The following is a 13,137-nucleotide window of genomic DNA, read 5'->3' as shown; positions in this document are numbered from 1 at the left end:
ACAGTGGGAGAGGGAGAAGCAGGCTTCCTGCTGAGCAGGGAGCCCAATGCAGGGCTGATCCCGGACCCCAGGATCATGATCTGAGCCAAAAGCAGATGTTTAACAACTGAGCCACCCAGGCACACCACATTTTTAGTTTTTTTTTTTAAGAAGTAAATAATCTCCTATCATCCTATTTATTTGCTTATTTCCCCAAACAACAAAGAAATAAGTAAGTGAATAGACCCCATGAGATTATTCATTTAGGTTAGGTGAGATCATGATTCTCTATCACTGAGTAAATTCGGCAGAAAGCAAATAATAACTTTTTACTGCATCATGCTGAAAACAGACTGTTATGCAAAGATCATTTCTATTCCAAGCTACCAGTTCTCTCCTATTGTAGATATACCATTAAAAAATTAATTTTAGGGGTGCCTGAGTGGCTCAGTGGGTTAAGCCTCTGCCTTTGGCTCGGGTCGTGGTCTCAGAGTCCTGGGATCGAGTCCCGCATCGGGCTCTCTGCTCGGCGGGGAGCCTGCTTCCTCCTCTCTCTCTGTCTGCCTCTCTGCCTACTTGTGATCTCTTGTCTGTCAAATAAATAAATATATCTTTAAAAAAAAATTAATTTTAGGGGCACCTGGGAGGCTCAGTGAGTTAAGCCTCTGCCTTCAGCTCAGGTCATCATCTCAGGGTCCTGGGATGGAGTACCGCGTCCGGCTCTCTGCTCAGGAGGGAACTTGCTTCCCCCTCTCTCTCTGCCTGCTGCTCTGCCTACTTGTGATCTCTCTCTGTCAAATCAATAAATCTTTTTAAAAATTAATTTTATTGGGGCTCTGCCTCTGCTAGTATTCCCTCTCTCTGCTTCTCTGTCTGTCAAATAAATAAATAAAATCTTTAAAGAAAGATCAAAATGGAAAAATTAATTTTATTTTTAATTTTTTTAAAGATTTTATTTTTTTGAGAGAGAGATTACAAGTAGTGGGGAGGGGCAGAGGAAGAGTGAGAAGCAGGCTCTCTACTGAGAAGGAAGCCCAAAGTGGGACTCAGTCCCAGAACCCTGGGGTCATGACTTAAGCTAAAGCCAGACGCTTAACCCACTGAGCCACCTAGGCACCTTCCAAAATTAACTAACTTTAATATGTATCAAGATGTAGTAATTTTAAATGTGCATACATATATAGTTATATTAAATTATGACAAATGAAAATTTCGAAAACTTTAAACCCTAATTTTTAAAAAAGATTTTATTTATTTGTCAGAGAGAGGGTGCACGCACAAGCAGGGGAGCAGCAGGCAGAGGGAGAAGCAGGCTCCCTGCTGAGAAAGAAGCCCGATGTGGGGCTTAATCCCATGGCTTTGGGATCATGACCTAAACCAAAGGCAGATGCTTAACCGACTGAGCCACCCAGGTGCCCCAAACCTTAATATTTGAAATACAATCAAATATAGTATTTTTTTAAATGTTGTATTTATTTAAATAATCTCTACATCCCAGGCGGGACCCAAATTCATGACCCTGAGATCAAGAGTAGCATGCTCTTTTTTTTTTTTTTAAGATTTTATTTATTTATTTGACGGACAGAGATCACAAGCAGGCAGAGAGGCAGATAGAGAGGAGGGGGAAGCAGGCTCCCCGCTGAGCAGATTTCCCGACGCGGGGCTCGATCCCAGGACCCCGAGATCATGACCCGAGCCGAAGGCAGAGGCCCTAACCCACTGAGCCACCCAGGCACCCCACGAATCGCATGCTCTTTTGACTGAGCCAGGCCAAGTGCCCCTTATAAGATCGTATTCTTACTTAAAACACCAATTATAACACATTAATTTGAATGTCGTGAAGAAAAACTGTATACATAAGAAAATATAACAATAATTGTGCATTGCTCTGATTTTAACCAAATTAATTTCCTCAAAATGTTCCAGTTCATCTAGTACAATTCAAAATAGGACTTTTGGAATTACATTTATTTTTAAAAGATTTATTACTTATTTTAGAGAGAGAGGAGGGAGCATTAAGCAGGAGAGGACAGGAGGAGGGGGAGAGAGAATCGCAAGCCGACTTCATGCTCAGCAGAGCCGGCCGGATATGGGAACCAAGAGCCAGATGCTGAGCCAACAGTGCCACCCAGGCACCTCCGGAATTACTTTTTTTTTTTTTTAAAGACTTTATTTATTTATTTGACAGAGAGACATCACAAGTAGGCAGAGAGGCAGGCAGAGAGAGCGGGGGGTGGGTGGGGGGCAGGCTTCCTGCTGAGCAGAGAGCCCAATGTGGGGCTTGATCCCAGGACCCTGAGATCATGACCTGAGCCGAAGGCAGAGGCTTAACCCACTGAGCCACCCAGGTGCCCCGGAATTACTTTTTGAAGAAGAATACAATCACTGTTGGAATTAAAGTGACATTTTAAATGGCCATTCAACACACAGGAGCTCTGAAAATATGTGCAGAAGACTCCCACTCGATTGGTGGCGGTGCTGAGGCTAATTGGTGGTGCTGGGTCACAGAGCTATGCCCTCGCTGCAGGAGAGGCTTTGAATGTGAGTTTCTGGCAGTTTTAGCTCCAGTTGGGATGGGGAACGGTCTTTGTCCTTCATGAAGAGGTACAGTGCAGGGTGCCCTCTGTGCACAGAGGGGTTCAGATGCTCCATAGCTAAAACAAATGACAAATGTCGGCTGCACGGAACAGAAAACTCAGTTATCTTCTCACATAATAAGCAGATCAGAGGGAGCCTAGTTCAGGTCTGGGCAGTGACCCAACAATGTCAATGCCGTTCTGTGTAGCATGTTGCCATGCTGCCCAATGAGTCCACGATGATACCTTCAGCCAGCACATCCAGCCTCAAGATCAGAAGAAAGGGACTGAGTGAAGCTCTTCTAGAAATCCTCAGCAGACATCCACTTAGATCTCTTTGACCAGAATTGTGTCATGAAGCCAACTCTGGAAATGAGGGAAGCTGGGAAATTATTTAGCTGCCCCTTCCCCCGAAAGTGGAATTTTGTAATAACAAAAAGGAAGAAAATGGAGATAGGATGTATGATGGGCACCGTCTGCTCCGATTAGCCTCAAGCCTGAGAGGATGATCAGAATCGCCCACACATTTCTCTATTCTCATATCGTCTCAAAGCCAACCTCACAGGGGCAGGAGCTCTCAGTCCCTGGCACAAGCATGGAGCAGGGGTGGGAGGTGGGTTTGCTGTGGGCGGTGCCTGTCACAGGCCACAGACAGTTCTGTTGGGGCGCTGCTGGCCTCCATCCTTCTCAACCTCTGTGATGTCACACTGGGACTTCTTTCCTTCCACCCTGGGCTGTGGCTTCCGAGGCTGCTGTGGCCATGGGGCTCCTGGAGCCAGCAGGGGCGAGGGAGCCTAGTGGCTCTGATCTCCCCTGCCGGCGTGGGAGGTCCAGCCATGCCGCTCTTGAAGGATGCTGTGCCCCTCATGAAGGAGCCCCATCCCCCGCCTCAGGCTCCTCTTCCATGGATCCTCCCCAGCCTGTTTGCCGCCTTCAATGTCGTGCTGCTGGTGGTTTTCAGTGGCCTCTTCTTCGCATTCCCGTGAGTCTCCCTCCCACACAAGCTGCAGGTTTCCTACAGAGACAGAAAGGAACACAGATAATGACAGTGCAGAGGCAGAGGAAGTGCCCAAGAGGGGCGAGAGGAAGCAGGATAGTCCGGGCCCAGGGAACTGAATGTGCAAAGACACAGGCAGTGCAGCGCTTGGTGCCTCTGGGAGCTGCAGGTCACTCGCAACGCTGAGTGACATTTTGTGGAGTCACTAAGGATCTGTCACGAGCCAGGAGATTTAGAGTGGGGTTCAAGGTATGTGGGTTCTGACCAAGTGGACAGGATCGGTGGGTCTCGGGGGGAGCTTCAGGCCACTGCGATGAGGGCCAAGCCCTGCTCTGGTTTCAGTTGCAGGTGGCTGGCCCAGAACGGGGAGTGGGCCTTTCCCCTCGTCACAGGCCTCCTCTGTGTCCTCACCATCTTCAGTCTGGTTTCACTCAATTTCTCAGACCCCGGCATCTTGCATCAAGGTGAGATGTTGGCCCCTGGGAGAAGGAGGCAGCCCCTCCTGAAGGCCCCTCCCGTCTCCCCTCTTCAGGCCTCAGGACCTTTTCACCGTACCTCCTCATTTGCCCCTCAAGTGCCTCTGGCACTTCATTGTTCCAGGCATGGAGGCGTGGAAAAACAAATTTCTGGAGGTTTTCCAGCCACCTTGTGTGGGAGGGCCCAGGCAGGCCAGAAAGAGAAGCCAGCTCTTTGAAATGACTCAGTTCTCCCTCCATTAAAGCATCAATCACAGTTTCAAAGGGCTGAGTCCTCGCAGAATACTTCTGGCTGGAAACCTGCCTTGCCTTTGAACGCCCGGCTCTCTGTGCTTGGGCAGCCTGCTCAATGGAGACGAGGGATACCCTCCCTCACCTCTTCCCCACACTTCCTGGAGCCCAGTAATGACCTGGGGCTGGCCTCCCTACCCCCCAGAGCAGCAGACTGACAGAAGGGCCTCCTGCTGCTGCCCAATCCTCTTCCCATGCCAGGCTCCAACGAACAGGGTCCCATGATGGTGCAGGTGGTGTGGGTGAACCACAGGGCCTTCCGCCTGCAGTGGTGCCAAAAGTGCTGCTTCCACCGCCCGCCCCGGACCTACCACTGTCCTTGGTGCAACATCTGTGTAGAAGTGAGTGCCTCTCCTGACTCGCCCACCACCCCCCCACCCCGCCCCCTCACACGGGGGCCAGTGGAAAGCCTGAAACCACATCTGGCACTGCTAAAGGCCAAGAGGGGCAGTAACGCCCAACCACTTTGGGTCACTCTTGCAGGTCACTTCCTCTGTACATGCACCTGCCCAGGGAGACTGGCCTTTGCCTGCGCAGGTGCAGTCACCCGCAGACACATCCATACCTGTGCTGGGCCTGGTCAGGCCAGGGGGAAAAAGACACTACTGTCTTACCCCAGGCTTGCTGACTCTAGCTGCCCAAGGCCGTCAGGCTAGCTGGAGGCCTGGCCGGGAAAGCTTCACCTGTCCTCTTCTTGTCTGGGTCTCCTGGGCTCTGAGTGTTTGTCTGTGTCACGTGCACAGCTGCCAAGGTTTATAAAGGTGCTGTTTTGTCTGGTCCTCACAACCCTGGGAAGCGGGCTGAGCAAGGGTATTATTATCCTCAGTGGATGTAGGAAACAGAAGCCCAGAGATAGTCTATGTCCAGCCCACAGTTACACCAGGACGTGTCCCCAGACCAGGCAGGCCTTGTCTTACAGGCCTTTTGATGCATGATCTTGTGAGCCACAGAGACCTAACAGCGCTCTGACAAAAATGCTAGCGCTAGGGACTTTGTGGCTGGGGTTCTCCCTAGGGATGAGACCCAGTTTGGTATGAGGGGCCACGGGCAGATGGCTTTTGGGAACAGGAGTTGGGGGGGTGGATAAAGCCTCAGATTTGGGGGCGATGGAGACTGGTCCAGAGGTCCGGTCCTCGAGGCCTGCTCCCCTCCCTCTTATCCAGGACTTTGACCACCACTGCAAATGGGTCAATAACTGCATTGGTCACCGCAACTTCCGCTTCTTCATGCTGCTGGTCCTGTCCTTATTTCTCTACTCGGGTGCCATGCTGGTGACCTGCCTGATCTTCCTGGTGCGCACGACCCACCTGCCCTTCACCATGGACAAAGCCATCGCGTATCCTCCCCGGGTACCCACGTAGAGAACAGAGGGGGGGCGCGGGGGGTTGACCGGGGGCGGGGTCACGGGGGTAGAGCTACTGGCGCTGGGAGAATCCACTGGGATAGGCGGGGGTGGGTAGGGCCAGGGAGATGCGCGGGGCTAGGAGGGACTGCGGAGAGTCCAGAATCTACAGCAGGGTCATGGTGGGAAGTGCTAACGGTGTCACGGGGTCTAGACAGCAGAGTGGGTTGAGGTGTACGGCGGCGCCCAGCGTTGGGAGCGGGCGGGGCTGTTTGGGGCGGAGTTGGGGAGGAGTCGGGGCGGGGGCGGGGCCAGGGAGGAGGGTTCCCGGCGCTGCTCCTTAGCAGGTGCGCAGCATCTTGGTGGCTGTACCCGCCGTCGGCTTCCTGGTGCCGCTTTTCCTGCTGCTGCTGATCCAGGCCAAGTCGGTGAGCGCGGCCGAGCGCTCCTACGAGGGCAAGGTACGCGAGGCCGAGCGGGGCGCCGGGATACAGGGTTGTGGATGGTCAACTTGGGCCTCAGGACCTCTGCCCCTAACGCTCCTTGTCCACCGCCCCGTCCCTAACCGGCTGACTTCCCTCGAAGGTGCCTCAGTTGCCCTTCTAGACCTAGATGCACCTCCATCCTCCGCTGCTCGGGGGTCACCCTCCCTCCCGGGGGCACTGCATCCGGGGCCTACTGTGTGCTAGGCCTCGTGGGCTTCATTTTGAGCGACGGGTGAGGAGGTGAATAAGGCTACATCCTGCGCTTCTGTGGAAAAGGACCCTGAAATCAGAATAACACCCGCCAGACAGCGGTGAACGCCACGAGGAAGGGCCTGCCCTACATTGAGTAACAGACTCACAGAGGGACTCAAGTTCAGTGAGGACCACCGCGCGGAGTAGGACGCGGCGTGCGGTGGTTTTGGACGTGCAGAAAACCGGGGCCGGGGTGGGGGTGGGGGTGGGGGTGGGGGTGGGGGCGGGTGAGAGCAGTGCGGGTGAGGGGTGCTGCCCGCAGGAAGGCAAGGAAGCCTGCAAGCCTGTGGGATGTGGATAGGATCTGGGTAGGATGGTGAGGACCCAGCGCCCCCTGGAGCAGAAGGTGCCGTGGGAAAGAAGCGTACTGCTTGGGATTGGCCAGAATTAAAAGGCCCAGAAAGTCAGGTGGAGAATGGAGTCTTGGTTCAGGGAAAGCCTGGGAGCCAAGGAAGGATTTTTTCCCCTTTTCTTAAATGCAGTAAAATTCATCCGTTTCAGTGCATTTCTATGAATTTTGAAAAGCATACAGTCTGGTCCTGTAACCACCACCATGATCAAGATTTATAATGGCGCCATCACCCCCCAAAAACTCCGTCATGGTCTTTTGTAGTCAGGTTCTCTCCCTGCCTGCAGCCCCTGGCAACCACTGATCTTTCTATCCCTGTAGTTTTTCCTTTTCCAGAAACTGGTATACATGGAATCATAGCCGTTTGAGCGGGCTTCTTGCACTCGGCATTAGCGATCCGTCCCTGCTGCTGCCCATACCAGTAGTTTTTTTCTTTTTATTGCTGTGTCCTATTGCGTCCTATGGATAGACTACCTTTTGTTTATCTGTTCTCCTACTGCAGGATATCCCTTGCTTATCTTTGATTAAGTATCTGTTCCAGTCTTTTGCTCATTTAAAAAAAATTTGGGTTTTTTGAAATTACTGAATTCTACAAATTCTTGATATACTCGGGATTCAGATAAGTGTTTTGCAAATATTTTCTCCCAGTCTGTGGCTTGTCATCTCAATTTTTTTTTTTAAGATTTTATTTATTTATTTGAGAGAGAGACAGTGAGAGAGAACATGAGCGAGGAGAAGGTCAGAGGGAGAAGCAGACTCCCCGTGGAGCTGGGAGCCCGATGCGGGACTCGATCCCGGGACTCCAGGATCATGACCTGAGCCGAAGGCAGCCATCCAACCAACTGAGCCACCCAGGCGCCCCATGTCATCTCAATTTTTAAACAGTGTCTTCCAAAGATCAAAAGTTTTACATTTGGATGAAGTGCACTGTAGGTTGCTTTCTTTTATATACGGTGCTTTTGGTGTTGTAATTAAGAAAGCTTTGACTAGGAGGGCCTGGGTGGCTCAGTTGTTAAGTGTCTGCCTTCCACTCAGGCCATGATCCCAGGATCATGGGCTCCTTGCTTGGCAGGGAAACCTGCTTCTCCCTCTCCCACTCCCCCTGCTTGTGTTCCCTCTCCAGTTGTCTCTCTCACTCTGTCAAATAAATATGTCAAATATTTATGTCAAATCTTAAAAAAAAAGAAAGAAAGAAAGAAAGAAAGCCTTGCCTAACCCAGTGTCATAAAGGTTTTTCCATACTTTCTTCCAGAAGTTTTATAGTTTTTGAATTTTATATTTAGGCCTATGATTCATTTTGGGTTAAATTTTGTATGTGAGGCAAGTGTTGGGTCAAGATTTATTACTTTTGCATAAGGGTTGTTCCCACATCATTTGTTGAAAAGAATATTCTTCTTCCATTGAGTTACCTTTGAACATTTGTCAAAAATCAGTTGACTGAATAGTTGTAGGTGTATTTCTGGACTCCCTATTCTTTTGTCAATACCACACTGCCTTGATTATTAGGTTTGCATTATGTCTTGAAATCACACAGTGTGAGTTCTCCAGATTTGTTCTTTTTCAGAGTTCTTTTGGTTATTCTAGTTCCTTTTATTTGCCATATAACTTTTAGAATCAGCTTAATTTCCAAAAAGAAAAAAAAAAAGATCGCTGGGATTACATTGAACCTATAAGTCAATTAGGAAAATTGATACCTTAATAATATTGAGTTTTTGAACCCAGGAACCCCTTTCCTTTTATTTACTTCTTTGATTTCTATCATCAGTGTTTAGTAGTTTTCAGTATATAGATCTTGTATACATTGTGTTAGATCTTTTCTAAGTATTCATGTGCTATTATAAATGTGTTCTAAAATTTCATTTCTATTTATTATTTTAAGAAAATACAGTAGATCTTTGTTTATTGGTCTTGAATCTTGAATTTTGCTGGATTCACTTGTCCAAATAGCTTTTTTTGTTGATTCTACATAGAAAATCTTGTCATCTATGAATAAGGACAGTTTTATTTCTTCCTGTCCAACTTGGATGGCTTTCTTTCTTTTTTCTTCTTACTGCACTGTCTTGGATTTCCAGTACAGTGTTGAGTAGGAGTGATAAAAGTGAACATACTTGGGGTGCCTGGGTGGCTCAGTGAGTTAAAGCCTCTGCCTCCGGCTCAGGTTATGATCCCAGGGTCCTGGGATCAAACCCCCAGGCTGCTTCCCCCTCTCTCTCTGCCTGCCTCTCTGCCTACTTGTGATCTCTGTCTGTCAAATAAATAAATAAAATCTTAAGAAAAAAAAAAAAGTGAACATCCTTGACGTAGGATGCCTTTAGCAGAACAGTGACCTGACTAAATGTTGGGGGGGTGTTTTTTTTTTTTTTCCTTGAGTAGGCTCCACATGATATGTGGGGTTTGAACTCACGACCCTGAGACTGCGATCAAGAGTCACATGCTCTTCCGACTGAGCCAGCCAGGCACCCTAACTAAGGTTGTTTTAGGAAGGCTGTAGTTGGCCACATTGATGAGGGAGGGCTGGAAACAGGGAGACAACTGAAAAGACAGAGGAACCCTGCTTGGCCACTACCTCCCATCCCTACAGTCAGCACTCAATCACCCAAGCCTACCCCTGTTTGGCTCCCAGCCCACCTGTGACTCCTCTGCTCTTACCCATTAGCCCTTACTCATTACCTCCTGTGGTCTGCATGCCTTCTCTCCCCAACTTCAGACCATCATTTCAGCCTTTCCAGGACATTCTCCCTTCCCATGTCCCATGGTTCTTCTAGCCCTCAGTCAGCCCATCGGCCCGTCCTTGCACCGCTCCTCAGATTGGGGCTCTCCCAGGCTATGATCTCCAGTCTTAAGAAATCTACCTGTAGTCTGTACTCTGTGAGTCACTGCACTCTGCAATGAATGTGACTCATTCATTCAGGGCTCTGTCCCGTTACCTCCAGAACCCATTTCAGGCATTCATTCCCTTCCTATCTCCATCCCCAAACCACATCTCCCACGGCCACTTGCTTGGGGGTTGATAGCAAGAGCTCTGCAGCCAGAGTACATAAATTCAAACCACAGCTTTCTATCGGCAGGGAGATCTTGGGTCTGTCTCTTGGCCACCTGGTGCTTCAGTTTCCCCATCTGTAAAAGGGAGCAGCACGGGTTGATTTGTGTACAACACATACAACAGTGCCTGGTACAAGCAAATGCCCAGTAGAGCACTGCTGTTGTTACCAATCCTTCCCATCATCATTTACACGTTTGTGTCTCTCTGATCTTAAAACAAAGCAAACAGTCCTTAACATCATAGGCCTCCCTTCTGGCTGCTGCGCTCTCCCCTCCAGCAGAGGAGTATTTCTTGAACGAGTTGGCTCTGCTCACTTTCCCCTTCCCCAGCCTACTGCAGCCATGCCTCTGCTCACTGTCACACTAACGTCATGCTCACCAAGTGGGCAGTGGCAGTCCTAAGACTCATCTTGTCCCACACCAGCGTGGTCCCACATGCACGTGCCATGGCCCTTGCCCAGCCTCTCAGGTCCCGGCTCTCTGCCCCCTAGAGTCTAGGCACCGGCTGCCTGCTCTGCTCCCCCATCCCCTCTCTGGGCTGCCTGACCACTCACCAGCCGCCTGAAAGTTAAGGCTGGCTGTGTTGGTGGTGGTGTGTCCTCAGTGCCCAGTGCAGTGCCTAGGGCATTGCTGAGGCCCCAGAACAGTTATGAGCAAATGAGGGAATCTGTACCCAAAGGAACTGATACTGCTTTGGGAGAGAGGGAGGGAGGGAGTGAGAGAGCGAGGAAAGCCTGATACCCTGATCCCTGGGGAAGAAGGGCAGAGAGCAGAGGCAGCAGGGAGCTGGGCAGGAGACATAGCGAGAAGATGCCCAATTTGGTTACCACCTGTGGAGTGGGAGAGCATTCGATTTGGATTTGGAGCACGAGAACTGGGTCTGGAGCCAGTGAAAGAGGATAGTCAAGGAACTTCCGAGCTGCTGGATTCTGTTCACATCTGAGAGGCTCTTCTTGGGGAGAGGAAAGGTCTGCGCTTTGTTAGCAAGTTCTGATGAGTTCATTAGGCAATTATCTATCCCTCCTTCACGTATTGAAGAAGTCAACATGTTTGTATACCTCATATATATCTAATAAATCAAAATTAATTTCTCTAAATTTAAAATTCTAATTGTAAATGTAACCCAACTCTTCTAACCATTTAATTAAAATTGCAGATAGAATACCAGTTTCCTTTACTTGAATGCTTTAAACATATTAAAGTAGGCAAGAACTCAAAGTATAGCTCTGGTTAGTGTTGCTTTTTGGCACCAGTGGGTCATTGTGGAGGTGTCTGGACTTTTCCTTCCATAGGTTCACCTGCCCTGCATGGAGTTCTGGCTCCTTTTGGTGGAGAATAGTGTTGAAGGTCAATATCATCGTGACAGGGACATGGGACATAGGGGAGCTGGTGATGGACAGAGGTGGCCCTGGGCCACTTTTGGTCATGACGGACATTTTGTAGTGAAGGCTCTTGAAGTCAGCATGAGAATCAACTTGTGCTGGGGAAGAGGAGGAGGAGGGCAAGGCTGATGGGTAGAGGGAGGGAAGGGGAAGAACTTGGTTAAAGAGTGTCCAGGGGAGGACTTGACCTTTGCTGCACAGATGCTCAGGGTCTTTGGCCCAGACTTCCAGGGCCAAGTTATTTTGTTAAGGAATCTGGTGGCGCCCCAGGCAACTGCTCTTCTAGATGGTGAAATTCAGCTAACACCAGTTTGGGGAAAAAAAAAAAAAATGAGAGGTGGGAAAGTAGGGAAGTGGGGGAGGGGCATGGAACTGGCTTTAGAGCAATTTAGCAACAAAAGGAAGATCAGAAAGTATATCTGGAGGGAGGTAGCAGGGGGGTGTGCAGGGGCCAAAAGAAACAGAAAAAGGGAGGATACTGCAAAAGGGGTACGGGTGATCGGGGAGGACCCCTGAGAAGGCAGAAGTGGGCGCAGTGCCGGGGGTTGCCTAGAGAGAGCAACTCAGGGGTGGGTGGGCTGGAGGAGGCCGGGGCTCCCTCTCTCTGCTTCTCTGTCCTTGGAGTCTTCCTGCCACCCTAAGCTGAGCTGTCCGTTCAGGAAGGGCTGGCGGGGGTTGCCTACCCAGTCCTGCAGGATCTGAGTTCCTCTTCTGGCCCTTGCCTCCCTCCAGTGCCGATACCTGCAGGGATACAACCCCTTTGACCACGGCTGTGCCAGCAACTGGTATTTAACAATTTGTGCACCGCTGGGACCCAAGTGAGTTGGCAGACCAGGGGCCCGAGAGGTGGCTCCTGGGGCTGAGGTCGGGAGGGGGGGCAGGATAAAGCCCGGTCATCACCCCGGCCCCTTAGCCCAGCTCCCAGGCCCTTATACTCCCTGGTTCTTCTTTCGGGGTTTTTTCCCAGGGCATGGTGAAAGCCTCTGGAACCCCCGGTTCCTCGCCTTTGTGGGTTCTTCACCCAAGGAATGGGGTGGAGGCACACTACAGCCTGGCTGAGACTAATCCTAGCTCTCTGCAGGGCCAAGCCTTGGGCTGTGTGCTCCCCAGGCTGAGGGGGACCAGGCCAGGAGGGCCATGACCCCTTTCGTCTGGCTTATTGCTCCCCAGGTACATGGCCAAAGCTGTCTGGCTACAGAGAATGGTGGGGTCTGACTGGGCGCCCATGCAGAACCTTCACTTCCCAATGTGCACCTCGGTGCTCAGTCCCCCAGCCAACCCAGGGCCTGTGCCTGGCCCCCAACTCCAACCTCTGAGTCTCTACAAACCAGGGAAGGTTCCCCCAGGGAGTGGTGAGGCTCCATCCCTCCAGGAGGTGAGGAGTGTGCTCGAGTGTGTGCGTGTTGGGAGAGGGGGGTCTGTGGATTTTACAGGTGTTGGGGGCAACCCCCCCCCCCCATATTGGGCTGGCCCTGAAGCTGGAGCACTCAGAACTTGAGGGAGGGGGATCAGAGACCTGAGCAGGGCTGGAAGTCAAGTCACAGGCCTCCAGAATAGAGCAGGGATCCCTGGAGACAGGAAGGGAAGAGACCACACCCCTCACTTGCTAGTAGGCCTTGGGCCTGTCACTTACCCTTTCTGGGCATCCATTTCCTCAGCTATTAGTAAGGACTGAGACTAGTCCAGGGGTTCATAAATCTGAGGGGGGATTCCTTTACTTAAAGACAACTTTTACTCCAAAGCCCAACACAGGAAACACATGGAAGCCGACCATTAGGAATGAAGTGGGGGTGGGTAGGCCCAGCTTCCTCCAGGGCTCCTGCAGTGACATTCTGGGGTGCCAGCCCACTCTCTTTGGTCTGTCTAGGGGGAGGGTGGCAGGGACTGTTTCTTTCTCCTCACCTGGTGGGTTGTGAGCTGTGGGGCAGGGCCTGGGGAGAGCCCCCATCCCTCCACTCTGTGTTTA

The 13,137-nt window shown here is 50.8% G+C and overlaps 1 protein-coding gene across 6 annotated transcripts in view; it reads left to right on the top strand.

Annotated features, from left to right (window-relative positions):
• The first annotated feature begins 3,282 nt into the window (after positions 1-3,282).
• The window catches only part of ZDHHC19 (zinc finger DHHC-type palmitoyltransferase 19), a 38,323-nt gene continuing 28,468 nt past the window's right edge, over positions 3,283-13,137 (top strand). The window contains exons 1-8 of one of the 6 annotated variants that reach the window (XM_032336373.1): positions 3,285-3,537; positions 3,895-4,016; positions 4,521-4,660; positions 5,483-5,655; positions 6,017-6,122; positions 11,904-11,989; positions 12,342-12,546; positions 12,914-13,128. In XM_032336373.1, coding sequence (XP_032192264.1) covers positions 3,392-3,537; positions 3,895-4,016; positions 4,521-4,660; positions 5,483-5,655; positions 6,017-6,122; positions 11,904-11,989; positions 12,342-12,546; positions 12,914-13,087 — 1,152 coding nt within the window. In that variant the 5' untranslated portion in view covers positions 3,285-3,391 and the 3' untranslated portion in view covers positions 13,088-13,128. Of the gene's footprint in view, positions 3,538-3,894; positions 4,017-4,520; positions 4,661-5,482; positions 5,669-6,016; positions 6,127-11,903; positions 11,990-12,341; positions 12,547-12,913; positions 13,129-13,137 lie in introns of those variants that run through there. The other 5 variants (XM_032336394.1, XM_032336383.1, XM_032336405.1 and 2 more) reach the window with 5 other exon arrangements.

Source organism: Mustela erminea, chromosome 1, assembly GCF_009829155.1.
Source record: "Mustela erminea isolate mMusErm1 chromosome 1, mMusErm1.Pri, whole genome shotgun sequence".
NCBI classification, from domain to species: Eukaryota; Metazoa; Chordata; class Mammalia; order Carnivora; family Mustelidae; genus Mustela; species Mustela erminea.
This window is presented reverse-complemented; position numbering and strand designations above follow the sequence as displayed.